This window comes from Phascolarctos cinereus, unplaced genomic scaffold, assembly GCF_003287225.1.
Source record: "Phascolarctos cinereus isolate Bilbo 61053 unplaced genomic scaffold, phaCin_HiC Scaffold_4;HRSCAF=312, whole genome shotgun sequence".
In the NCBI taxonomy this organism is placed as follows: domain Eukaryota; kingdom Metazoa; phylum Chordata; class Mammalia; order Diprotodontia; family Phascolarctidae; genus Phascolarctos; species Phascolarctos cinereus.
In genome coordinates this window covers 91,382,206-91,407,957 of record NW_027555847.1, presented here as the reverse complement: position 1 = coordinate 91,407,957, position 25,752 = coordinate 91,382,206, and the positions used below count along the sequence as shown (strand labels likewise).

The following is a 25,752-nucleotide window of genomic DNA, read 5'->3' as shown; positions in this document are numbered from 1 at the left end:
CACAGCCTCCAGCATAGGCAGTAGACACTCAGTAAATGATTATTGACTGTGAACTCCATCAGGGTAGAAACCATGTCTTAATTATCTTAGTATCTCCCCCAGTGCCAAATATGGTACTCTGTGGTATACAGTAGGCACCTAATGAATGTGTGTTGGATTGCCTTGATTTGAACTGAAGTGAAATGAATTGAATTGAATTACATTATTAACCAAGGGTCTTCTTGTCTCTCCCCACCCCCACCTCCTAGGTCCTTGGCTGTGGGGCATCAGTACTCCTCACTGGGCACTCAGCCCATCCTGTGTGGGAGCATTCCCGGCCTGGTGCCCAAACAGCTGCGCTTCTGTCGGAATTACGTAGATATCATGCCCAGTGTGGCTGAAGGTGTGAAGATTGGCATCCAGGAGTGCCAGCATCAGTTCCGAGGTCGGCGATGGAACTGTACCACTGTCAACAACAGCCTTGCCATCTTCGGCCCGGTACTGTACAAAGGTACTAGCTAGGGGTGTGGGTTTAGCAAAAGGCGGGCACCATCCCTGAGGAGTTGTGGGGTCTGGGAAATATCATTCTGTATCATTAGTGGCTCTGCCACTAATTCCCCGCGTGGCTGTGGAAAGTCCTTTGCCCTCTCTTGTTCTTGGCTTCTTCATCTTTAAAATAGGAAGGTTGTACTGGGTAATCTTTATGCCACCCTGGAGGACTCTAGTAATAGTAAGGGAAACAACCCCTCCTCCCCCTGCCTTGGGCTGGGTGATGGGGTAAAGGAAGGGAAGGCCTTCCAAGTGGCCGGAGGAGGCATCCCGGCTAATTAGTCCCTCAGCTAATCACCCAGTGATGATTCACTGAGTAACCTAACTCTAATTCTGGTTCTGCTGTGTTCTACCTGTGGCCATGAGCAAGTCCCTTGACCTCTGTGGGTCTCTCGTTCCTCATCTATAAAGTGTAGCAGGTCTCTGAGCTCATGCTCCCGCTGGGGGCTCCGGGCCCCAGAGTTCAGCTCTTCCTCCCCTTTAAGGTCCTGGGGATAATCTTAAGGTGTTATGAGGTCTCCTCTAATGCTCTTGTCTCAAACTCCCATTCTGGAGTTCGTCCCAACATCAGTTAACAGTGATTGCTGTCCCAATATCATTAAACACTTGCTTTATCATCAATAAATATTAATATCAATTGCTTTTAAAAGGAATATTCACTAAAAATATATAGTGAGAACCAAAGGGCAAAAATCTCTGCACGGAACTACGGCATGCTTCCCCCTTCTTCTTCCTCAGTCTTTGGGGATAGTAGATCCAAACAGAAAGTAGCTACTACGAGCAGTCACCTTACCAAGCTCACGTCCCAGCCACTGCCTTGCTGCTGCACACGACACCTTGACTTCCACGTTGACTACTCGACCCTACAAATCACTGCCCAAGACTGCCCTCCTCACCAAGCTTAGCTGCCAGCAGACTTTTATATAAACTCCAGGTCCAGGATCCTGATAGCTCTTTTGATCTTTCAGAGCTCAGGTTATCTCTGATATTCATTCACCCAAGAAAAGAAAGAGCTAACATAAAGAGATGAAGAAGCAGATACTGGGGACAGCTAGGTGGCACAGTGGATAGAGCCCTGGAGTCAGGAGGACCTGAATTCAAATCTGGCCTCAGACACATAACATTCACTAGCTGTGTGACTCTGGGCAAGTCATTTAACCCCAATTGCGAAGAAGAAGAAGAAGAAGGAGAAGAAGAAGAAGAAGAAGAAGAAGAAGAAGAAGAAGAAGAAGAAGAAGAAGAAGAAGAAGAAGAAGAAGAGGAAGAGGAAGAGAAGGAGGAGGAGGAGGAGGAAGAGGAAGGAGGAGGAGGAGGAGGAGGAGGAAGGAGGAGGAGGAGGAGAAGGAGAAGGAGAAGGAGAAGGAGAAGGAGAAGGAGAAGGAGAAGGAGAAGGAGAAGGAGAAGGAGAAGGAGAAGGAGAAGGAGAAGGAGAAGGAGAAGAAGAAGAAGAAGAAGAAGAAGAAGAGAAGAAGAAGAAGAAGAAGAAGAAGAAGAAGAAGAAGAAGAAGAAGAAAGAATAATCAGATACTGAGTGATCATAGGCCACATAGCAATCTGGGCAGGGAGAGAAGGGCCCAATGCCTGCTTCCCAACCCAGAGGCTTATAGCCTGTCTTCCCTTAATGTTATTGTTCGATCATGTCCAGCTGTTGTGACCTTAGTAGGGGTTTTCTTGGCAAAGATATATTTCCTTCTCCAGCTCAATTTAAAGATGAGGAAAGTAAAGCAAATAGGGCCAAGTGACTTGCCCAGGTTCATACAGCTAGTAAATGTCTAAGGAAGGATTTGAACTCAGGTCTTCCTGACTCCAGGCCCGTCACTCTATCCATCGTGCCACCTTAATAGCCCTTTGAATGTGCACTCACTTCCAGTGCAGCAGCCAACAAAAGGCCTTTCATCGTGCAGTAAGCAAACAGGAAAGTCACAGAATATCTGCCCATGCTCTGATGTGAAGGGCAGGACCTCTGTTACCTATGCCCTCGGAAGCAGTCTTGCCAAGCATCCACATGAATTGGCACCAGGCAGAGCAGATTGTACGTACTAAAAGGACCAGGCCCCTATTGGCCAGTCACCCATGACAGTTCAGTCACCTGCTACAAAGATAAGCAGGTCTGATGAGGTGATTTCTGAGGTCCTTTCCCACTCTGACATTCTGTGTTCTATATGTGGGTATTCCTGCCACAAGAGCCAGTCTAGATCATCTATTCCTTCTCATCCTGGGCAATTACTATGCCCTTCCATAAATTTTCCACATGGGGCATAATGCCCCAATGCTGATCTACTCATCTCTTATCTTTTACTCCCACTCCTTGACTAGCCCACTTCCTTTTCAGGTCATACATGTCCTGGGTGACATATTTTATGACACGTCTCCCTTTTAAGTTCTCATCAGTAATATTCTGCAACCGTCATACACCCACCATGTAGCTTTCCATTTCTAGTTAGGCCATTTTCAGTTTTAATTCTTCTGAGAGGGTGGCATTCCATGACTTGCAACTATCTAATGTCACCAGGGAAATACTGATATTAAAAATGTGGGTTTGGGGTGGCAAAGAGTAACTTGGGATAAGGCAAAGTACTGCATGATTTCCCAAATGCAGTCTAGTCCTCTCTTTTCCTCCTGTTCATTTCTAAGCCCATCTCAGTGTCTATCTACAGCTCTTATCTAAAGATATATGTGCTGATGAAAGCCCTTCATGGTCTGGTTCCAACTGGACTTTCCAGGATTGCCACACAGAATTTTTTTCTTTTTTTTCCTAAATTTAACAAACATGAAATAAAATTAGCATTTCAATATAGATTGTAAAACAGAAAAAAAAAGGATTATACATGAAACTGAACATCTCCTTTAAAGTTTGTAATAAATTTAACATTTAACTTTCAAAAATGTCCTGTTTCTCTGCAATTTCTTCTGTCCCTTCTTCTATTCTCTTCTGAGGGGAAATTCTAATCCTAATCCTTACATACATACACACACACACACACACACAGATACACACACACACACACACACCATGGTGGGGGGAGAAGTAAAAACAAAACTCTTGTAACAATTATGCATAGACTAGCAAACTAAACTCACATATTGGCCATGTCCCAAACTGGGTGTCCTGTTCTGCATTTTGAATCTATCTGTTCTGAGGCAGAAGTTGGGAGGTGAAAGCTTCATCACTGGAATACTGGTTGGTTATTACATTGATCAGAGTTCTTAAGTCTTTCCAAGTTGTTTTTCCTTTCATTGTTATTGTTATTATATAAATTGCCATCCTGTTTCTGCTCATTTGCTCTGCATTAGTTGCTATAGGATTTCTCTGAAACCATCCCTTTCATCATTTCTCATGGTACAGTAATATTCCATTGCTTACCATGATTTATTTGTCCAGCCATTCCCCAAAATGATGGGCACACCTTAGTTTCCAAATGTTTTCCATTTAAAAAAAAAAAAGAGTTGCCATAAAATATTTTTGTACACATGGGGTTCTTTTTCTATTTCTTTGGGGTATCACATTACTTTTCTCCAAGCAATCTACATTCCAACTAAAATGACCTACCTACTATTCCTCCCACATAATATTTCATTTCCTGTTCCCATACCTTTACACAGCACATACCTGGAATGCTCTCCCTTCTTTCCTCTGCCTCATAGGTATCTGGCTTCCTTCAAGGCTCAACTGAAGTGCCATCTTGTATAGACAAGATATAATTCCCTTTCTAGTGCCCCCACCACCACATAACTTTCTATTTACTTCTCAGGATACGTTTTTTCTCTTCTCTCCCAATAGAATTTAAGCTTCTTGAGAGCATGACCCTTTAGGTGCTTTAAGAAATTCTGGTTCATAGGTGGCGCAGTGGGTAGCACACCAGCCCTGGAGTCAGGAGGATCTGAGTTCAAATGTGACCTCAGACAAATAGCACTTACTACCTGTGACTCTAGGCAAGTTAATTAATACCAATTCCCTCGCAAAAATTAAAAAAAAAAAAGAATTCTGGTAGGATGAATAGGCTAACTCAATGAGCTGCCCCATCCCACTGCTTATCCTAATCTGAGCAATCTGCCTTCAACGTCCATTTTGTTTTATTTGTATAGCTTGCTATACTGCTCTCTTTTGAGGGGGCATGGATGCCACAGAAGAGGTCCTTCATCACTCCAGTGCTAAATGCAATCAACACAATGTTAACTGTGAACAATGGCATCGAAGAGCCTCAACATTTGTAGCAAATACAGGTGATATAATGGATAGCGTTGGACATGGATTCAGGAAAATTTGAGTTCAAATTCTCCCTCAAACACTTGCTATCTGTGTGAACCTGGCCAGGTCACTGAACTTTTCTCAACCTCAGTTCTCTCATCTGTAAAATGGGAATGATAGCACCCACTTTGCCAAACTGTTGTGAGGATCAAATGAAATATGTGGAAAGTGCTTTACAAACCTTTAAGTACTTTATAAATATTAGCTACAATTATTATCATAGTCATCATTATTGTTGTTGTTATTACTATTATTATTCCATTTAGATATTTTCCATGACATTGGCAAATACCTTGCATAAGCAGATGTCTCCCCATTTTATGATTCACTTGACTATTCATAATCAGAGGATCATTGAACAACGTTACCTCTGTGTTTGTATCTATCAAGGAATCTTCCATAATCCTAGCAAATGCATAGGGGAAAATGTTGTGGAAAGAGCCTTGAAGGCTGCATTTTGATCTACTAAGTCAAATACTTTGGGGGCAAAGTGGGGGGAGGTTGGAAAACAAAAAACAGTGAGTGTATTCTGAACACCTCTCAGTCAATCTTGCAACTATGAAAACGTGGTCTACTATAGAGCAGTGTCAGTAAAAATTTACCTGTTCTCTTGTCATACTTTCATCAAGGGTGCCCTTGATAGATGTGTAGATCATGCTTATAATGATTTTATAGAGATGAGGAAGTAGATATAGGGGACAGGCCTGACTGCTTTTTTTTTTTTGGTAGTAATACTATTCACAATTTTTTCCATGCTCAGTTGAAATAATGTGCTTTCTAAGCCATCAAGCACTCTATAAATGTCAGTTATTATTATTCAGAATCAACAGCCTAAGTAGGGCAGGTTGGAGCTATTTTAATTGCATATAGCATCTTCTCATCTTTATCCTTTCTTTTTAATTTGTTATTAGTTTAATTAGTTAATTTGTTATTTGTTTTGCCCTTTGCTCTAACCAGTACATCTGGCTACACACAGCTGAATCTGAAATGACTCCCATGTTAGTAACCAGTTGTTTCCTGTGTGTTAAGATATGGTCAGTTTCATTTTTTTTTCAGGTGTTGTTTGAAGCTCACCATGTCCACTGCCTCCCAAGCCTTTTGAAGAAACTATCCACAATATACAAACATGAGGCTTCTGAAAATCTGCAGCCCATTCATTTCTTAGTGAAGCGTACTTTTCATCATAGTTTTCCCTGTCCTCCCCCATGTTTACCTTCTCATCCAACTCACTGAGTATCAGTGAATATGTTGACTTGGTTGGGAGTGAGGGACAGGGGGGTGGAATCTTGGTATTCATAGGATTTCTTCATTCTCAACAGCAAAAGTTGACCGGTAAGCTGTAACAGTCATGATGGTTCCCTTGCCTACGCTCATCTGGAGGACTGCAAGGCAAGATGGAGAAATTTCCCAGGGAAAAATGGTTCTTCTAGTCTCTGGGCATAGGATAAAAGCAACTATGCCAGACCTGTCTCCAGGGATTATACTACTTTCCACCTTCATGACCTAGTTTCTCCTATGTCTTTCATCTATAACTATAAGCACTGATTTCTCCCATCCTCCCGACCTCCTTTTTTTTTTGTTCTTTTGTTTACTTTTGTTTGGGCTAGGAGAGCCCAAGAGACATTTTTTTTTCCATCTGACTCCCACTTCTTTATCTTTGGAGATTTCATTTATAGTGAGAATGCCAGTGTGGCATATATCAATTTAGAGATCATTGGATAAAGATCTGAAACTTAGTGTGCCAATAGTTCAATGATTGATTGTAGAGAGTTGAAAAACTGTGACTTGTAGATTTCCATGGCCCCTTTTCCATCATCGCTGTGAGTAAAGAAGGGGGCCACATAGAATTGAGGGTCACTGACTATTTTAATTGTTTTTGTCCTCATGGTAGCCAAACAATTCATCAGCTAGTGGCTAACCAGTCAATGATGAGTTTCTCTGTACCTAGCCAAGCCAGTCCACAGACAGGAGACACAGACTCTCTGGGACTGTACTTGAAGCAGATCCAATTTGCTTGGACCTGACAGAATCTACATTCTGTTAAGACAGCCTTGGAAAACCCAGGGTCATCTCTATACTGGGATGTCTCAGCAGAGCAGGACTTTTGTGGAATGAAGTTGTGTATTACAGACAATAAAGACTATTGGGGGGGTAGAAGAGGAGAAAGATCAAAGGAGACAGGAATAATAAAAGGAGGCTTATGGGAGGAGAAGGAAGTTGAGCTGTGCCTTGAAGGATGGGCGGGATTTGGATAGACTAGGAAAAGGGAAGGTATTTCTAAGCAAAAACTGGAGATGTAAAATTGACAGAAATTTAACAGCAAGGGAAGGAGGACTAGAGAAATGGAAATATGAGGGGACTTGAAGCACATGCTATACTTCTTTTAAGTGGATTTTCCATATCAAAAGTTTTTCATGGAGAAGGAGAAGCCAAATTAGCCTAAGGACTTCCATTTTTGGAAACTGCCCCCCATTAGTCTTGAAGTGAAGAAGGGAGAATGTATTCCACAGTTTTCTCTTCCTGTCACAGGGTCTCCCCAAATTGTTTCACTTTTCTAGAGTAACAACAGAGAAATACTCACATATTATATAGAGCTTTTGGTTCTTGAAAAATAATCACTTTGGACATATTTCCAGATATGAAGGCCTACAAATACCTTAAAAATGTTTAAAAAAAATAAAATTCCTATCCCTTCTTTTTTTTTTAATTTGGGAGGAAAACATTAAAAAGAAATCTTTACAAAAAGATCTTCTTGTCCTTGGCTCTCTCTCTCTCTCTCTCTCTCTCTCTCTCTCTCTCTCTCTCTCTCTCTCTCTCTCTCTCTCTGTCTTTCTTTGTCTCTATGTCTGTCTGTATCTGTCTTTCTTTGTCTCTGTCTCTGTCTTTCTGTATGTCTCTGTTCCTATGTTTTTCTTTGTCTCTGTCTGTCTGTCTGTCTCTCACATTTTTTTGTTCTGGACCCTTACAGTTCTGGCCAAGGTAAAGACAGCTGGTAAGCTCCACCAGCCTGTGATGAAGACAGAAAGAAGGAAAGGTCATGATTGCTTCCCTTAAAGAGTCTTCATTTGGACAGAGAGGTGATGAGAGAGACTAGATTGTCACACATTGGGGCAGCTAGGTGGCACAGTGGATAGAGCACCAGCCCTGAAGTCAGAAGGATCTGAGTTCAAATGCAGCCTCAGACCAAACACTTGACACTTACTGACTGTGTGACCCTGGGCAAGTTGCTTAACCTCGATTGCCTAAAAAGGAAAAAAAAAAGGAATAGATTGTCACACATTTAATTTAATTTATTAAACATTCCTTATGTAACTACTCCATACAAGATCCTGGACTGTGGAACTGAGGAAGATACAGAGATGAAAAATAGTTCTGTCCCTGCCTTCCTAGAGCTTAGTCTAAGAGGGAAGATATGGCATTTGCACAAATAAATACGATACAGGTCAACATGTGATAGGGGCAAAGCAGAGACCCAGAAAAGTGCTCTGAGAACATCTGTGGCAAGAGAATGCTTTCAGCATAAGGGTTCAGGGCCATTTCATGACAGGGTTGGCCCCTGAGCTGATGTTGGAAGGAAAGATGGAATTCTAGGCTTTGAGGGACACATGCAGAGGTAGGTAATGACAGCAGGAAATCAGAGAGCAGTGTGTAGTTCAGTTTATCTGGAATGTGGGAGGTTTAGGATGAAGAGAGTTAAGAAAAGGAAGTTAAAATGAAAAGAAAGGGTGGATAAAGTAGGTTATTGATAAATTGTGGGAGGCTTTTAATGCCAGGCTAAAGAGTTTCAGAATAACTAAGTGCTTCTTTGCAAATTCAGAAGTCTAGAGGATGGGAGAAATCAGTGCTTATGGTTATAGATGAAAGACATAGGAGAAACTAAGTTATGAAGGTGAGAAAGAGTATAGTCCCTGGAAACAGGTCTGCCTAGGATAGAGGGAGCATTTTTGGAAGTAATGGAAAATAAGGAAAACAATATTGGCTCATTTCTACCTGGCTTTAAATCTTATAAAGTCCTTTCCTTACAACCATACTATGAGAGAGGGAGTACAGCAGGTACTCTGATCCCCATTTTAAAGAGAAAGAAGACTGAGGCTCAACAAAAAAAAAAAGTGAATTGTTCAAAGTCAAGAAAGGTAGAGCTAAGGCCCAAATCTAGGTCCCCTTACCTCCAAGTCCACTGGTCTTTCCTCTATTCCCACACCTCTCTTTAGGTGAGTAGGTTTGGGCCAGATTACAGACCTTGAAAAAATGACCTTAATGTGGTGCTAAATATTACTGAGCTACATGATGTTCTACCAGCAACACATAGAATGGATTTGGGGAAAGGTCTAGTCCCAGAGAAATCGAGTCCAGTTCCTGTTTTTTACAGATGAAGAAACTCAGACCCAGAGAGATAAGGTGATTTGTCCAAGGTCGCATAGGTAGTAAGCAGCATATCTGGGATTTAACTCATCCTCTGGTGTTTCTTTTTTTCCTTCCCATTAATATTTACCAGGTTTTTTTTTAACATGCTGGTACCCTAGACAGCACTGATCTGTCTTTTGGAGAGTGCATTTTCTGGCCACCTACTTCGATAGTCATGGAAGGATTAAAGATTCATGAATCTTTAACTGTTTCTGTTTAGCCTTCTTTTCCCAAGGCTTTTGGACACCAAAGTTCTTGTTAGTTTGTATAAGATCTTCTACAAGGATTGGAACCCTTAGTTAATAAGAGAGTGGCTACAAGAGATCAGCTGTGTCCCTCTGTTCTTCTCCCTAGTCTGGTCTCTTTGGCTTTTGTTGGGGAGAGATGGATTGTGGGAGATCTAAGTGCATAGGGAGGAAAAAAGACACTTTCTTACATCTCCCTCCGCATTCCTTCAAGCGTCTGCATTTCTACTAATGTGTTTTAATCTGTTGAACTGGCAGTCCTTTACTATATTATCTCGGGATACAGAAAGAGGCAAAAGACAGTCCCTGCCCTCAAAGATCTCGCATTCTAATGGGGGGAATCAACCTGGAAATAAATATACACATCCTAAATACAAGATAAGTGGGAAATAATTAACAGAAGGGAAGCCCTAGAGTTAAGAGGGATTTGGAAAGGTTTCCTGTAGAAGATGGGATTTTAGTTGAGACTAGGAAGCCAGTGGATGGAGATGAGGAGGGAACATTCTGGGCATGGGGGACAGCCAGCGAAAGTGCCCAGAGCTGAGGGATGGAAAGAGCTGAGAGTTTTAGGGAACCTCAAGGTCAATGTCAGTCGATGGTATGAGAGCCAGAAAAGCTATAGTGCTAACTTGGGCTGACTTCAGAGAGGCAGAGTAGCCAAGACCAAAACTAGGGATTTGATACTATATTCTTAGCTAGAGTTTTATTTTCAGTCATAGGCACAATATCTTAAGGGGTATTAAGAAGATGGGGACTGTCTACAGAAGGATAAAAGGCCTTGAGTCTACACACCTTATGGAGGAAGTTCTGATGTTTGGCCTAGAGAAGAGCGGACTTAGAGGGGAAATGATATTTGCCTTCAAGTATTTAAGATGACTTTTTTTTCCCTTGACCCCAGAGGGGTCACTATTAAGAGTAGTGGATCAAAGTTGTCAAGAGGCAAATGTAGGCTTGAGGTAAAGAAAAACTTCTTAAAGGGAACAGGCTGCTTCAGGAGGTAGTGGGTCCCCCCATGTTTGAGGTCTTCAAGCACAGGCCACCTCCCACTCATCTGGTATGATGTAAAGGGGATTCTTGTTTAGATATGGCTTAGATTGGATGGTATGTGAGGTGTCTTCCAGCTCTGAGATTCAGGGATTCTGTGAATTTTAAAGCTGGAAGGATCCTTAGAATGTAGAATGCCAAATTTCAGAACTGCAAATGAATGCCAGAGCCAGAAGTGAATTTAGCACATAGAATGTTGAACATACAACAAAGAATGGCAGAACTAGAAATCAAGGGCTAGGAATGCTAATACAAGCAGAAAGAAAGGCTGTCTCTGCCCTCAAGGAGCTACAATCTAATTCAGGAAGGCAACTCAAAAAAGAAGCTGAAGGGGGGGGGAGAGGGAGGGAGGGAAGAGATGAAGCTCTATGAAGAGCTGTGGTAGGGAAAGTCAGGAGGGAAATGAAGATATGGCTGGGCTGAGAATCTCCTTCAGATGGGGGCCTTGGGAAGAACCAGCCAATCAGAGCCAGAAGCCACAGGGGAGAAAGGTACTTTTAGCATGAGAAACTTAATGGTGAAGTGGGCTTTCAGGCTGCAGAGGTTTTTATGGTATGGTAAAGAAATTCTGCAGAGTCAGCAGTGAAACCTGGAGAGGAAGGAATACTAGAAGGGACTTTCAGGACCACTTAGCCCAAACCCACATTTTTTTTTCTTTTTTCCTTTTCTTTCTTTTTTTTAAGGCAGTTGGGGTTAAATGACTTGCCCAGGGTCACACAGCTAGTAAGTGTCAAGTGTTTGGTCTGAGGCCGGATTTGAACTCAGGTCCTCCTGACTTCAGGGCCGGTACTTTATCCACTGTGCCACCTAGCTGCCCCCAAACCCTCACTTTTGACAGAGGAGGAGACTGAGGCCTGGAAAGGGAAAGTGCTCGGTGGAAGGGAACACATAGTGAGCTGTTGGTAACATCAGGATTAGAACTCAGGTCGCCTGACTCCAAGATCTGTTCTCCTTTACTCCATCTGACTGCCAGAGAGAAATTGTGTTTTCTTTGAGAACTCTCAAAGCAACTGAATTCCAGAATTCTACTAACCACTAAACTAAATTACTAACCGTAAATGCCCTTTAGCAAGTCAACTTTCTATCTCTTGACCTCACTTTCCTCATCTGGAAATGGGGGAATTGGATGGAGGTAATCTCTGAGAATCTAGAAGCAAGAATCCCAAGAAGCCTGTGCTCTCTCCTGCCTTAGTAAAAGCCTTGTCTACAATGATAAATAACCTGGGGGGTGGGGGGAAGTGGTAGAGTTAGTCCCCCAGGTGTCAAACTTAGCAGCATGACTTTGTTAGGACACAGAGAAACCAGCCTGCCAGGAGCAGGAGGTGTGTGTTAGAAAAGAGGAAGAGGAGACAGACACAAGTATTATTTACTTGATTAAACAGAGGACCTGAGGCCTTATAGGGAGAGGTCCTGAATGCCAAAGAGTCAAAGGGAACCGGGGCATTTTCTGGCATAGTCTTAGTTTCAGGAAAAGAAAATGCATGTTTTGTTAGAGATTTACAGGACAAATATCCTTGCCACACCAGGAGTCCCAATTTGGGGTTCAAAACATATGGTCACAGTAGGTAACCCTCACCATTGGTGTCCAGATTGGTGGTTGCAAGAGGCTGGCTCTGCCCCCATTTAGGCTGGAGCCCCTCTATCTACTCTTCTCCTTAGCATAGTCTCACTCAGGTTTCTTTGGAGAGAGATGATTCTGGGAGATGTCACCTACTGTCCTAAGTAGATAGTGAGGGAAAAGTTACACTTTCTTACCTGTCCCTCCTCATCCCTTCAAGGAGCACCAGATTGGGAGTCAAGAAACCTTGGGTTCTAGTTAGCTCTACCACTATCTTGCTGTGGGACATTGGACAAGTTATTCCTTGAGGCTCTGAGCCTGTTTCCCCAAAGGTAAATACTGATCCTTACAGTGTCCCTCACAGGGTTGTGTAAAGGCTTTGTGCTAGGTAATGGAGACAGTATTCTCATAAAAGGCTGGGGCTGAGAGATGGAAAACTTTCCCCTGATTTATCCCCAAGATCAAGATGTAGACATTGTGAAATTTAAAGCTGGCAAGAAATATAGTCATTATTAGTGTCATTTTGGTTGTAATATGTGGTTGCTGTTTTTTGTTTTGTTAAGGCAGTCGGGGTTAAGTGATTTGCCCAGGGTCATATAGCTAGTAAGTGTCAAGTGTCTGAGGCCAGATTTTAACTCAGGTCCTCCTGACTCCAGGGCTGGTGCTCTATCCAATACACCACTTAGCTGCCCCAATACATGAATTTGAGAGGTCCCTAAGTCCTATCTTCTCCCGTCTCTGAGCCCTTCCATCCCAACTCCTACCCCCTAGGAAAAGAGAAATAGAGGCTGGGTGAGTTATTACAATGACAGGCAGCAGCAAGACCCTGAAGTGGGGTCGAGACTTTCAGGGAAAAGGTTTGGGTAGGGGGAGAACCATGGCTTGTCATATTCCTATTCATAATAGGTTTTGTGAGAGGAGAGGAGGAGGCACTATGTATTCTGTGAGTAGATGTTCTATGCTGTTTGTATGTTTTCACAGTGTGTGTAATGTGGGCATTTGATGTGGGATTTAGAGGGAGGAAGAGGGTAGTATAGAAGACCAATGTACCATCGAAGTCCCCTTTACTCAAAACTCATCCCTGCATGTACCGTCTTGGGCCAGGACCCCTGCCTCTGAGAGGTCAAACCTGTTCCTCTCCATTGGGCTAGGAGATAAGGGACCAAGGAAAGATTCCAGATCTACATTACTCAAGTCTGCCCCAGGCCAGGGAGGAGACCCTCGATGCTACTGCCCCCTCCCCCTACTCCCTCCTAAGGACAGAAGGCGCAGCTATAGCAATGAGCTCAGTGGTAGGGGCCTTGGACTAGATAGAGGTGCTATGTTCCATATCCTGAAGTACTTCCCAGCTCTGACATTCCCTGTTCCAAGTTGTCTTCTAGCTCTGAAATTTTGTGTTCTAAGGTCTTCTTGAGTTGGGTGAAACAGAAGGTAATCAGCTCCATTTTATAGATAAGGAAACTGTGGCCAGAAGGGTCCTACAGCTTGCCCCAAATAATAAGTGACGTCAGTGATTAAACCACGTCTAGAACCCAGGTCTCTTAAACCTTGTCTCTTTGCCTAACACCCCACATAATCTTTCCAGTGCTCCATATCCAGTCATGACTCACCTAGGGAAGGATATGTTCTTGCTTCCATGTGGTAGAATCATGGCTGCCATTGCTGAAGAAGGTAGGGGGTTGAGGAGAAGGGTGAGAAGAAAGGAAAGGAAGGAAGGAAGGAAGGAAGGAAGGAAGGAAGGAAGGAAGGAAGGAAGGAAGGAAGGAAGGAAGGAAGGAAGGAAGGAAGGAAGGAAGGAAGAAGAGGGAGGAAAAAGGAGGAAGGAAAGAAGGAAGGAAGAAGAGGGAAGAAGGAAGGAAGAAGAGGGAACAAGGAAGGAAGGAAGGAAGGAAGGAAGGAAGGAAGGAAGGAAGGAAGGAAGGAAGGAAGGAAAAAGAAAAAGAGAGTTTTTCTTTCAGGTACTACCACTGCCACGTAATTGCTGGTAATGCCAACTCATTTCCCTTTCAGCATATCAGCTGATATTCAAGAAAGGAAATGGAGAGAGAGCAGCAGGAGGGCCCAAGAAGGAGAGGAGGTTGACTCCCACTGTTCCCAGAGCCCACTGTGTATAACCATCATCTCCAAAGTGTTAGTGAGAATTCTTCAACTCTAGGCTATCTCTCAGCATCTGGGCTGATCTTGAAAAGAGAGTCTAGGAAAGAGAACCTATAATTCATGCCTCTGTCCCCAAACAGCCTTTGGGAATGCCACAATCTGATTTATCTAGGCAGCCTGATGAAGGGGGTGGGCTAGGTTAGGAAGAAGCAGTAGCCTGAGAAACCTGAGAGTCAGAGAGTCTGGGGTCTTGTCTTGGCCCTGCCACTAATTCAGTTTGTGAGATTGGAAGTCCAATCCCTCCCTAATCAATCAGTCAGTTTCCTCTGTGGCATCGAATGCCTTCCATCCAATGGCCAAAAGTTCAAATTAATTTGAAAAGACCTCAGCATATATCATGATGAGGTTATATGAAAGTTCCTTAATGCCTCATTTACTCTGTTGATTCATTGATTGGGGAGAAGATAGAACTCAACCCTTCTGTTACCCTACTTACAACCCCAAGATAAGGGAAACCCAATAGTTTACATCATCGATGTCCAGATACCAGTTCCTTCATCAGTCCAATGACAACCATAGCATCTGAATATAAGGTACAGATCATTAAGATAGGGCCCAAGCAGAAGCCAAAACCCAGAAGGAAAAAGCAGCTCTCTTGCCACCTCTCAGGCTTCTAAGACTCCTTGGTTCAAACCAGTGGGGACTGTCTGACTCTGGCTTGATATTCTTGGAGAGAGAGATGCCTTCTGGGGAAAATGTTGAAGAAATAGTGTTTTTGCCTAAATATCTCTCTGCATGCTTGTGTTTGTATTTCTGTGGGAGTTGTATATACATATACACATCAGTGCTTTTGTCTAATATGTATCCATATAGGGAAAGGGATGAAACTTGTGATTTCTTTGGTAGAGAAAACTCCCAGGAAAGGGAACTCCTGCTGACAATGCAGGTCGCCATCCTGTTCTTAGGGAATTCTCTAGAGCACTATAAGATAAATGACTTGCCCAGGATTACACAGTCAGTATGTATTAGAGGTGGGACTCATGCTCCCTATGTCTGTGTGTGCTTTTGTCTACCTCTCCTTGGGCAAGACGTATGTGTGTGTGTGTGTGTGTGTGTGTGTGTGTGTGTGTTGTGTGTGTGTGTGTGTGTTGTTCCTCTTTTGGTCTATCAGGGGTTGGCTGTGTCTTTTCTGGCCCCTGGAGCCTCAGTCTCTCTCCTGTGCTTAGGTACCTTCTGGCCAGTACTAGGGTCACAGCCACCGGGGAGGAGAGAAGGAAAGAAGAGGGAGGGAGTAAGCCCAGAAAGATTTCATGCCTGAAGAATGTTGCTCCTCAGGGAGAAGGGAGAGGACCCTTCAGCCACTGGTGGGAAGTGGGAGGGGGTTGTTAGATATTTCAGTCACATTCCTGTTGGAGTTCCCTGAGGGGGGACATATTTGGGTTATCAGAAGGGTGCAGGCACACAGCCACACAATAACACACACACACATACACACACACACACACACACACACACACACACACACACACACACACACACACATATACAGGGCCAGAGACAAACCTTCCCCAGCTCTTGCTGGATTCTCCTGGCTGGCTATTCCAGAGGAGGGAGGGAGCTGAGAATGTGCCTGGGGCTGGAAACCACCACAGAGCACTTGGCTTCCTCAAATGGAGAAGGAAATGGGAGTTAATTGCAGTGTAACAGATTTAAGGTCCTGCTTGGACCCCCTGTGGTGAATTCATGAGCAGACATGGATAAGGGTGTCACAGGATGGGCCAGCAGGCCAGAAGCCTTGTAATCTGCCTGGCTCAAGGAACTATCCAAACTGATGAGGACACGGATGGATCCATTTTGAGTAACACAGGGAAAGATTTAGGCCGGACAGGAGACCTTTCCTACCAGGAGATGGGTGAGATGAGCCCTCAAAGTCCCTCCTGCCCTTGAGTGTTTGTGGTTGCCTGGGGCAACTGTCCAGGAGCATGGGGTGCCTACAAGTCAGCCCCTGGGCTGAAGTCAGCATTAGCAGCAGCTGGGGAGAAACAGGGAAGGGAGCTCCTCAGTGTCTTCTCAAGCCCTTGGAGCCTGACCCAGATGCAGGAATCCCTGACACAATCCCTACTAAAGGGAGGCCTGACATTATGTTCCTAATGGATTAATCCCCTTAGTGACCAGATTTCTCATTCCAGGCTGGCTTCAGTGCCAATAACAGCGATGTAGCTATTATTTTGGCCCTGGGACTACAAGTCAGGAGACCTGAATTTGGATCCCAGCTTTGCCACTAGGCTCCTTGGACAAGTGATTTCCTCTGAGATGAAGGGATTGACCTGGAGAAGCTCTGGGGTCCATTCTAGGAATCCTGTGAAACTATAAGCTAGGAGCAAGCACAGTAACTTGGACATTTCATAGTGGTCCCAACGCCTGGCACAGAGTCTGTGCTCGAGCGGCTACTTGATAAATGGCAGTCGATTGATGGAAGGAATGAACCATGGTGTCCTGGAAAGAACACAGGACTTGCGTGATAAGGTCTAGATTGAAGACGTGACCCTGCTCCTTATACCTGTGAGCCAGAGAGAAAGTCACTTCATCTTTTCTGAACCTCCGATTCTGACTCAACTACACTAGGTAATCCCTAAAGTCCCTTCCCACTCAGACATTCGGTGATTCTGTGAAGCCAGGATGCCATGCTGAGGTATCTAGGGTTTGAGATATCTCTGTTGATTGAGGCAAGATGGGTAACCACCCTTCCAACATGATATGCCAAGTCTACATTTCCCCTTCTTGAGGCAGCAGAGGAGCGAGAGTTTCTATGTATGTGTATGTGTGTGTATGTGTGTGTGTGTGTGTACATGTGCATGTTGTGAGTGTGTGTGTGTGTGTGTGTGTGTGTGTGTGTGCGAATTGGGAGGGGGGAGTTGGGGAGCAAGAGCCTGCATGCGGAGATCCTCCCCTTCAGCTAGCCACTCCCACTGACATAGGCGGGGGAATGGCAATCCACACCCCTGAGTGGAAGAAGAATGTCAAGAGGAAGGGGGAGGTAGTGAGGTGGGCTCTCCACACCACTGCTCCATGGACAGGAATATTTCACTACATAACTCTGAGCAGGCCACTAAAAATCACAACTGCTTCACCACTCTGGGCCAGGTTTCTTATCTCACAACTTAATAGCCACAGTGCAATAAATAAAGCTAGACATTGGAATTTGGGGAAAACAATTGTTAGAGCTAGAAAGATGCTTTGAATAACATCTATTTCAACCCTTTTTACCGAAGAGAAGGCTGAGGCCCCAAGAAGCAAGTGACTTGGTCACAGTGATCCATCATTTGATGAGTAACAGAGCTAGGATCAGTTCTCGGGTCTCCAGGAGCCTTTAGGTTTGCAATGGGCTTTTACCTAGTCCTCCATCTCCAAGGGTTAGTGTCTGATGGCCATGAGCTAGTCCCTTCATTTCTCTAGGCTTCAGTTTCTTCATCTGGAAAATGATAAGGATAAACTAAGAGCCCTCAGGTCCCTCTCAGCTCTATGCTCTGTCAGTGGTCTTGGGATGAGTGAACAGGAAGATTCGCAAACTATCAGACGCGGAAGCAGGGAGAACTTTATTTGGTCACCCTGGGTTCACTCCTACTTTTGTTTTTATTTTGAAGAGGCCACTGGCCCTGCCATAATGCTGCTGATAATACAATGAAAAAGCTTCCAAAATGTACCTCCCTACAGAGGAGATCAAAATGATGGTATGGTGCCTGTCATCCCTGTGGCTGGGGCTGCTGAGTCAGGTGTACTGAGAGGACCTTCTCACCTATAGGTGAGCCTATAAAGGATGAATTTGCATCCTAATACTTTTATTTAGCCACAAAAATAAGCATTTTATCCACTGATCCTTAGAACACTAAATATACATGAGTAATAAGGTAGTGACTTGTCTCTGGACAGTTTCTGAACCCTCTCAAAAAAAGAGAATGAGATAATAATCATAAATCTATATAGTGCCTTAAGATTTAGGTACAATTACTCCCACTTAAAGATAAAGAAACTGAGGCTCAGAGAGGATGAGTGATTTGTCCATGGTTATACATTTGTGTGAGATGCAAGATTTGAACCCAGGCTTCCCTGATTCCAGCACAGAAGTCTCTACTCAATGTGGAGACATATTGAGGAAAGGGAAAGATAACACCAGGGTTGAGCGAGAAGTTGGAAAGCCCTTTGTATGTGAGGGGAGTCTGCCCTGGGGGCTGTGGGAGTAGTCTGATGGGAGAGACAGGACCTCTGGCAGGGGAAGGGGGGCTGGGAGGAATGGTCCCTTTGTCCAGACAGTGATGTGGCATTTTCTCTTGCGGAGTTTAAAATCAAAGAGACCAGACATTTGCACGTGAAACAACCTGAGAACACTTAAACCCAATATCACCAAATGTGAATGAGCTGTGCCCCACTTTGGTAAGGCCAGAAGAGGGAGGGACTGGGTGGGGTTAGTCAGGAAAAGACTTCCTGGAAGTAAATATTCCAGCCCCAGTTTGATAGGAAGCAAGGGGAGGTGAGAGATGAATGGGCAAATAGTATTGGCATTTTCGTGAGTCCTGTGACACAGAGGGTGATGGAGGGCTCCTGCCCAGCCTCTCCCCCTCCCCCCACTGATAGTGACGTCATCAGCACAGCCGGGTGCCTTCAGGCCCAGCTTAGTCAGGGCTAGGAGGGCTGGGGAAAATGCCAGGTGCTGCAGGAAAAGGGTTGAGCAGGAGGGGCCCTGTGCCCTGTGACTCATGGCTGAAGTATTGGCCCCACAGGGCACCCCAGGGGTGCTGGGTTTGGGGATTTGCTGTTAAGGCAGGCAAAAGAGCCCTGCCATGTACAGTTTGACCAGGCATCTAAGCATTCCCTCCAATCCCAAGTAGTACACCCTGTGTTCTAAATGTCAGACCCTGAAAGTAATGGAATCCACATTTGGTGGAACTATGGCTGTGGTGGAGTGGAGTAGAGGGGTGTTGAGTAGAAAGAGTACTCCACCTAGCATCTGGAAAACCCTAGTTTCAAGTCCTGGCTTAGAAATTATTAGCTAAATGACCTTGAGCTGATAATTTCCTTTCTCTGAGCCTCAAGGTCCTTCTCTGCAAAATGGAGCCAATGATCTTTATAGCTCCCTCAGAGAACTTGAGAAAGGGTTAAAGACATTTACCCCCAAATTCAGGGCCTTCAAAGCCTATGGATTTTGCACAAAAATTGAGGACCAATCCTTGGCTATAGATCTTTACTGAACAACTCTTTTGCTAGGCCCTTCAAGGGAGAAAAGAAAAGAAACCATTGTCCTGCTCCTCAGGGAGCTCGATGTCTCATTGGGGAGATAAGATTCACACAACATCAAACGAAAAACAATACCACTGGACAACCCACGATGAAGTATTAGGCTCAGTGTAACACTTGCAACCTTCGAGCACTAGAGGAGCTCAGAGGAAGGAGAGATGAGCCCTGTAGGCCAGGGTAGCCAGTGAAGGCTTCCTGGAGGAGGTGGAACTTGACTGGGAAGCGCTGTGAAGGATGGGGAAAATCTAGATTGGTGGAGAATGAAGGTTAGAATTCTGGGAACAGATGTACTTGTTCCATTTCCAAAAGTTGAGGAGGGTAGCTGGGGAGGAAGGGAAGTCTTTCCATCAGAGTGGCCCAGGTCCTCAAGCTATAGCTTAGTCATATGACCATACATTTAGAGATGGAAGGAACCTTGGAGAACATCCTCATTTTACAAATGAGGAAACTGAGGCCCAGAAAAGTCAAGTGACTTACCCAAAGTCATCCAAATGGCACACTTCTGACACCAAAGGCATTTTTCTACTACACTACACTTGTGAGCATCCCCAACGGGATTCTGTGATGTAAGAGTGAGAAAAGGAGGAAAAAGAAGAGGAAAAAAAGGGACAGATCATCTAAGGCTGAGGCAGTCAGGGAAGGCTTCCTGGAAGAGGTGAACTATTGGTAGAATTTGGAGTAAGGAAGAGGAGAGAGATTCTAGGGGACCTTTTAGGAATAGGACCTGGACCAAAGGCAGCTGTTTCCTAGATGATCCTTTGCATTTGTCTTAAATCATTTCCTTAGACCTCAAGACCTCCTTCTATGATGGAGGTGGGGCCTTGAGTTTCAATAGGGGAGGCTTTAGTCAAACTCAGGGAAGACCCTAAGAAGGTGGGCAGAACAGTAGGAACAGATGACCAAGAAGTTTAAGTGAATCCCCTTTAAAAAAATAATTTACGATATGTTTAATAGGAATATATATGTAGAGCCTATATCAGATTGCATACCGTCTTCGGGAGGGAGGTGGCGGGGAGGGGAGAAAATTTAAAACTCAAAAGCTTATGGAAATGAATATTGAAAACTAAAAATAAATTAATCAATTAAAAAATAATTCAGGGGGAAATGTGGGAAAGTCAAAGAGTATGGGGGAGAGGGGAATCTTTCTGGTTCTGATCCACAGTGTGATTCCAGAAGCAGGGGAATGCCCCCAGGTGACCTTTACGAGCTCTTTCTCCACCACCACACCCCTACCCATTTATTTCTGGAGTTCTCTACTTTCAGTCCCGAAAGGTATTATCTGTATAAGGTTTTGCAGTTCTCTGTCACTCCACCCCACTTTTCAATCTTCTTTGGTCTCAGGGGGATAGTGATTCCCTAGGACTTCAGCTGAGGTGGCACTGGGCCATAGGGTGGAGAAGCTAAGATCTTCGGCAGGTCCAGCCTCAGCCCTATGGCCACACCCTTCACCTGAATTTTTCAGCAGGCACACCGCCAGCTGGCAAATGTTGCATCCCCTGTAGGATGCAGAACAACCCCAAATTTCACCCCAGATTCCAGCCTGGAGCTTTCCAGAGTGGCATTATATAACGATAAGGGTGTGTGATAAGCTACAAGTCTATTCCTCTGTTCTATGGGGTCATCCCAGCCCTGGGCTTCCTGCAGCAGGAAGGATTGTGGTTAGATATCAGAAGATTCTACGTGCATGGTTTCCCTAGGAAGGTGACTGTGGAGCTCTCTACCCAATGTATAGGGAATCTGTTGGAATTTTATTATGGTTGGGAGAGATGGGAGAACATAACTGACTCTCAAAGAGAGGATGAGGCTGAGGCTGGGCTCAGAATTTGTTGCTCTTTTGTTTCAATTCGATTCAACAAGCTTTCATGAGTTTTCATGTCTTTCATTAAGCTCAAGACTGCTATATGGGGCACTGTCTAAACAAAGACAAAATAAAAGTCTGCTCTTGGGGTAATAATAGGTATACAGACAAATACAAAATAAATGCAAAACTGAGCCTTGAGTTTCTGGGGTGATCAGGTTTAGTGCAGGCTAAGAGGGAATCGGTGGTGCCCCCTCCTAAGCCAACAGGCCCTGCACAGCTTCAGCAGAAATCGTAGCTGTCTCTGATTCCAGTTCTTAGCAAGCACCCTAAAATCCCTATGGTGTTAGCAATGGCCCTGACCCTTATGAAAGCTCCCCTGAGGTCATAACCCTCTGCCATCCTCCTCCCTCTGTCTCACATGGTCACAGAGAAAGCAAGGGAAGCCCTCATCATGCTGTTCCCCATAATCAAGTGTTTCTGAATTCTATTACTTGGCCCCTTAGCTCTTCCTTTTCTCTCTCTTTCCCTCCTCTGTCCTCCCTCTGTTTCTTCTCTCCTCTTCTCCTGTTTCCCCTCCCACTCTCTCCCCTCCTCTATCTCTTCCATCTCAGTACCCCCTTTCCCTCCCCGGCCCTTTCCCATCCTCTTTAACCTGTTCTCTTTGTCCTTCCTTTCATCTCTGTCCCTTTCTCTTCTCTTCCCTTCTCTTCATCTTCTGTCTCCTTTCTTTTCCTTCTCCTCTGTCTCCATACTCTTTATCTCTTCCTAAGTCACTTCCTTTACCTCCCACTTTCCCATTTTCTTTATGTCTTTTTTTATGTTCCACTTTTTCTCTCCCTTGCTTCTCTCTCCTTCCTTTCTCTCCCCATCCTCTTTAACTCTCCCTCTCTGTCCCCCTTTCCCTTCTCGTCCCTCTTCACCTTCCTTATCTTCTTTATCTCATACTGTTTCCCCTTTCCTTCTCTGTCCCTTTCTCCCCTTCTCTCCTTTTCCCCTTCCTTCACTTTTCTCCTCCTCCTCCCTCCTTCCATCTCCCCCCTTCCCCGGCCCCGCTCCCTGCCCAAGAAAACGATCCTCCCCTCCCCCCCCTTTTCATTGGCTTTAAATGGGAAAAGTAAATCTGTGCGCCCTACCCCCTGCGAGGGGCTTATGGCCCGGACCTGCCACCAGGGCTGAGAAATGGCTTCTGGCTATTGTGGTCCCCGCTGTCATTGAGCTCCGCAGAGCCTGGAGGAAGGCGCGGGGGCGGCAGCGGAGGCGGCGGCGGCTGCCCGCCGGGGGAGATGCAGGCGCCGGGGCGCAGCAGCCTCTCCGCGCCGCGGCCGCCGCCGGCCCGCCTGTGCGCTCCCTGCCCGCTCCCCTCCCGCTCCCCGCTGTCAGCAGGCGGCCCGGCCGCCGGGGCCCACTCCGCTTGCCCTATTCAGTCTGATTGGATTAGGGTCAGCGAGACCCCTAATAGTGTCAGGGGTCACCCAGGGCTTTGTGTCGGGGGCTCGGGGGCCTGGGCCCCCCCACCGAGGCGGGCCATGTTGATCAGAGTTTAACACTCCTGGGCCACCTTTGAAGAGAGGGCCCCAGCAGCCTGGTTGCTCTGTGTGTGTGTGTGTGTGTGTGTGTGTGTGTGTGTGTGTGTGTGTGTGTTGTCGCCCAGCCCAGACAGAGCGTGCCTAGGAGAGGGGTCCAGGGGATCTGCCTTGTGGTCCTGACCATAACCTCCAAGGGCCTTCAGAATACGTGGCCATTAACAGAGGTTTCAGTCCCTTCTCAGAAAGTCGTCTTTATCTTAGAGGTCCGAGTGGTAAAGATTGAAGGAAGCATGTTTAACCTACTTCAGAAAATAAAGTAGTTGGTTTTGGGGATGGGTTTTTTTGTTTGTTTGTTTTTGTTTTTTTTTAAGCAGGTCCCTTCAGTCCTCTTTTGGGCCACATTTAGCGTGCTAGAAGCCTTTAAAGTGAAGTACTTGAGGTCATAAAATCGTGGGATTTAGAGCTAGAAGGGACCTTTGAGGTAATCTTTCCCAATAAACTAATTAGCTTGGTATAAGAGAAAGCTCACGGGATTACTTAGGCTCCCTAAGTATTTTAGAGCTGACACAGACTCAAACCATCTAGTCCCTCAGGGTCAAAAGCAAATAGAAACAGGGACGACTAATACATACATAAAGATCCCTTTGGGCCACATATCGACTTAGAAAGCCACACGTTAACATTATCTGTGTTCTATTGTATTTTCATTTAGTTTGTTAAATATTTCCCAATTACATTTTAATCTGTTTCAGGCAGCACTCGAGTGTCAAAGCTCTCAAATTTGATATCTCTGATCTAGTCCAATCCCTTCTTTTTATAAGAAAGAAATTGAAACCCAGAAAAGTGAAGGAACTTAGTTTCCTCCTATGTAAAATAATTTGAGTTAGACTTGATGGCTTCTGAGCTCCCTTCCAGCTTTAGAATCTCAAGTCATAATTTAGACTTGTCACTAGTACACATTTCCCCACGTACATAAACACCCTTTCTTCCCTCCCTCCCCTTTAATTCCAGTGTATGGGATCGACTCTTTTTCAATATTAAATTTCACTGGAACTGTTAGCTTTGACACACACACACACACACACACACACACACACACACACACACACCTTGCAAAAACTCTGGTATTTCGCCCCTGTGCCTTCCCTGAGAACTTGTGTTCAACAGAAGCAGAGAAGTCTCAAGTTAACAGAGGATCCAAGAATAAGACAATTTCCCTCTGCCTCTAGGGGAAAGCATTCATATAGAGCTACTATGTGCCAGGCACTGTGCTAAGCATCTTACAAATATTATCTTATTTGAGCCTCACAACAACAATTTGGATTTCGGTAAACAGAGGTTAAGTGACTTGCTCGAAATCACAGAATTTGTTAAGTGCTTGAGGATGGATTTGAACCCAGGTCTTCCACTCCAGGTCCGTTGCTTGGATCCACTGTGCCACTAGCTGCTTTTGGCCAGATTACCCAATCAGTCGGGCTTAGGACCCCCTTTGCACTCTTAAAAATTATTAAGGATATTCTAAAATGCTTTTGTTTTTATATGTTATATCTCTTATTAATTAATATATTAGGAATTAAAGCTGATAAAATTTTAAAGTATTTATTAATTTAAATATAACAATAATGAACCCATTACGTGTTAATATAAATAACATTTTGATGAAAAAAATTTAGAAATAACATTTTAAACAAAATGTTTTAAATAAAACAAAACCATAATGTTTTAAATAAAAATATTTAAAAAGTAATAGAAAGAATATTTAATGAAAAATGGTTTTCCCAAAAGAAGAAAAAGTGAGAAGAATGGCATTTACATATTGCGAATATTACATATTACAAATCTCTTTAATATCTGACTTAGTAAAAAGCAGCCTAATTCTCATATCTGTATCTGCACGCAATCTGTTGTGATCTGTTATTATGGTTGAAGTATAGGAAGAAAATCTGGCCTCACACAGATACGTAGTTGGAAAAGGGAGGAGTATTTTAATAGGCAAATAATGTCTTAGTATTATTATGAAAATAGTTTTGACCTCAAGAGTCCCTTTAAAGGGTCTCAAGGACACCCTGGGGTCCTTGGACCATACTTTAAAAACAGATGGACTAGATCATCTATGTAACTCAACTCCATTCTACATCCTAGGATTTTATGAGATTCTGTGACACTGCCACCTCCCACCCCCACTAGGAGCAGCCACCCCTGCTCCAGGGTTTGAGTAGCAGGAAGTTCTACTTAACATCTACCCTAGAGCCTTCTTGTTGCCATCTCCCTCCTCATACTTCCTTACGTTCCAGCTTTAATGAAAATAGAGAACGATGGGTCACTATCTTCCATGTTACCACCCTTCAAAGGCTCAGGAACTCTATTTTTATTTACCTCAGCCTATGCTTCCCAGAGTAGAACAGTCCCCAGTGTCTAACTCTTCCTCCCAGGACTGGTTTGTTCTAATGGTCTGTAGCCAAACTATGATCTAAAAGGGAGTCCCTAGGGTCAAGGGGATGAGTGGTCATAGCTCTTAAAGTTTCTTGGTCCTCAAATCCTGAATCTCCAAGTGAGATTTCACCCAAACCCCTCTTTATTTCACTACTTACAAGACACAAATTCAGGTAGATCAAGAGACTTGAGTTTGACTGAGCCTCTCTGAGCCCTAGTTTGCCCATCTGTAAAATAGGAGGGTGTAGAAACTAGATAGCAGCTGAGGGCCCATCAGCTCTGGTGTTCTATGAGTCTATAAGAGTCTCCTCTTGGGTAACACTCAGCTCCCTGAGCTTATAGGGAGACACTGAACTTTGGGTTCAGAAAGTAACAGCCCCAAAACAAGTCTTGGCTCAACTACTTCCTAACTGACTAGCCTTGGGCATCCCCACTTTTTCTTCCTGAACCTCAGTTTCTTTATCTGTAAAATGGAGTTAACAATTGTACTGCCACCTAATTCATAGATTTTTGTGAGGATCAAATAAGATTGTGTGTGTGTGTATGTGTGTGTGTGTGTGTGTGTGTGTGTGTGT

General features: G+C 44.3%; 1 protein-coding gene across 1 annotated transcript in view; it reads left to right on the top strand.

Annotated features, from left to right (window-relative positions):
* WNT3A (Wnt family member 3A) overlaps window positions 1-25,752 on the top strand; it is a 99,993-nt gene that overhangs the window by 33,532 nt on the left and 40,709 nt on the right. Inside the window, exon 2 of the mRNA XM_020999194.2 lies at window positions 249-490. Within this exon, the coding sequence (XP_020854853.1) occupies window positions 249-490 (242 nt within the window). The remainder of the gene's footprint in view (window positions 1-248; window positions 491-25,752) is intronic.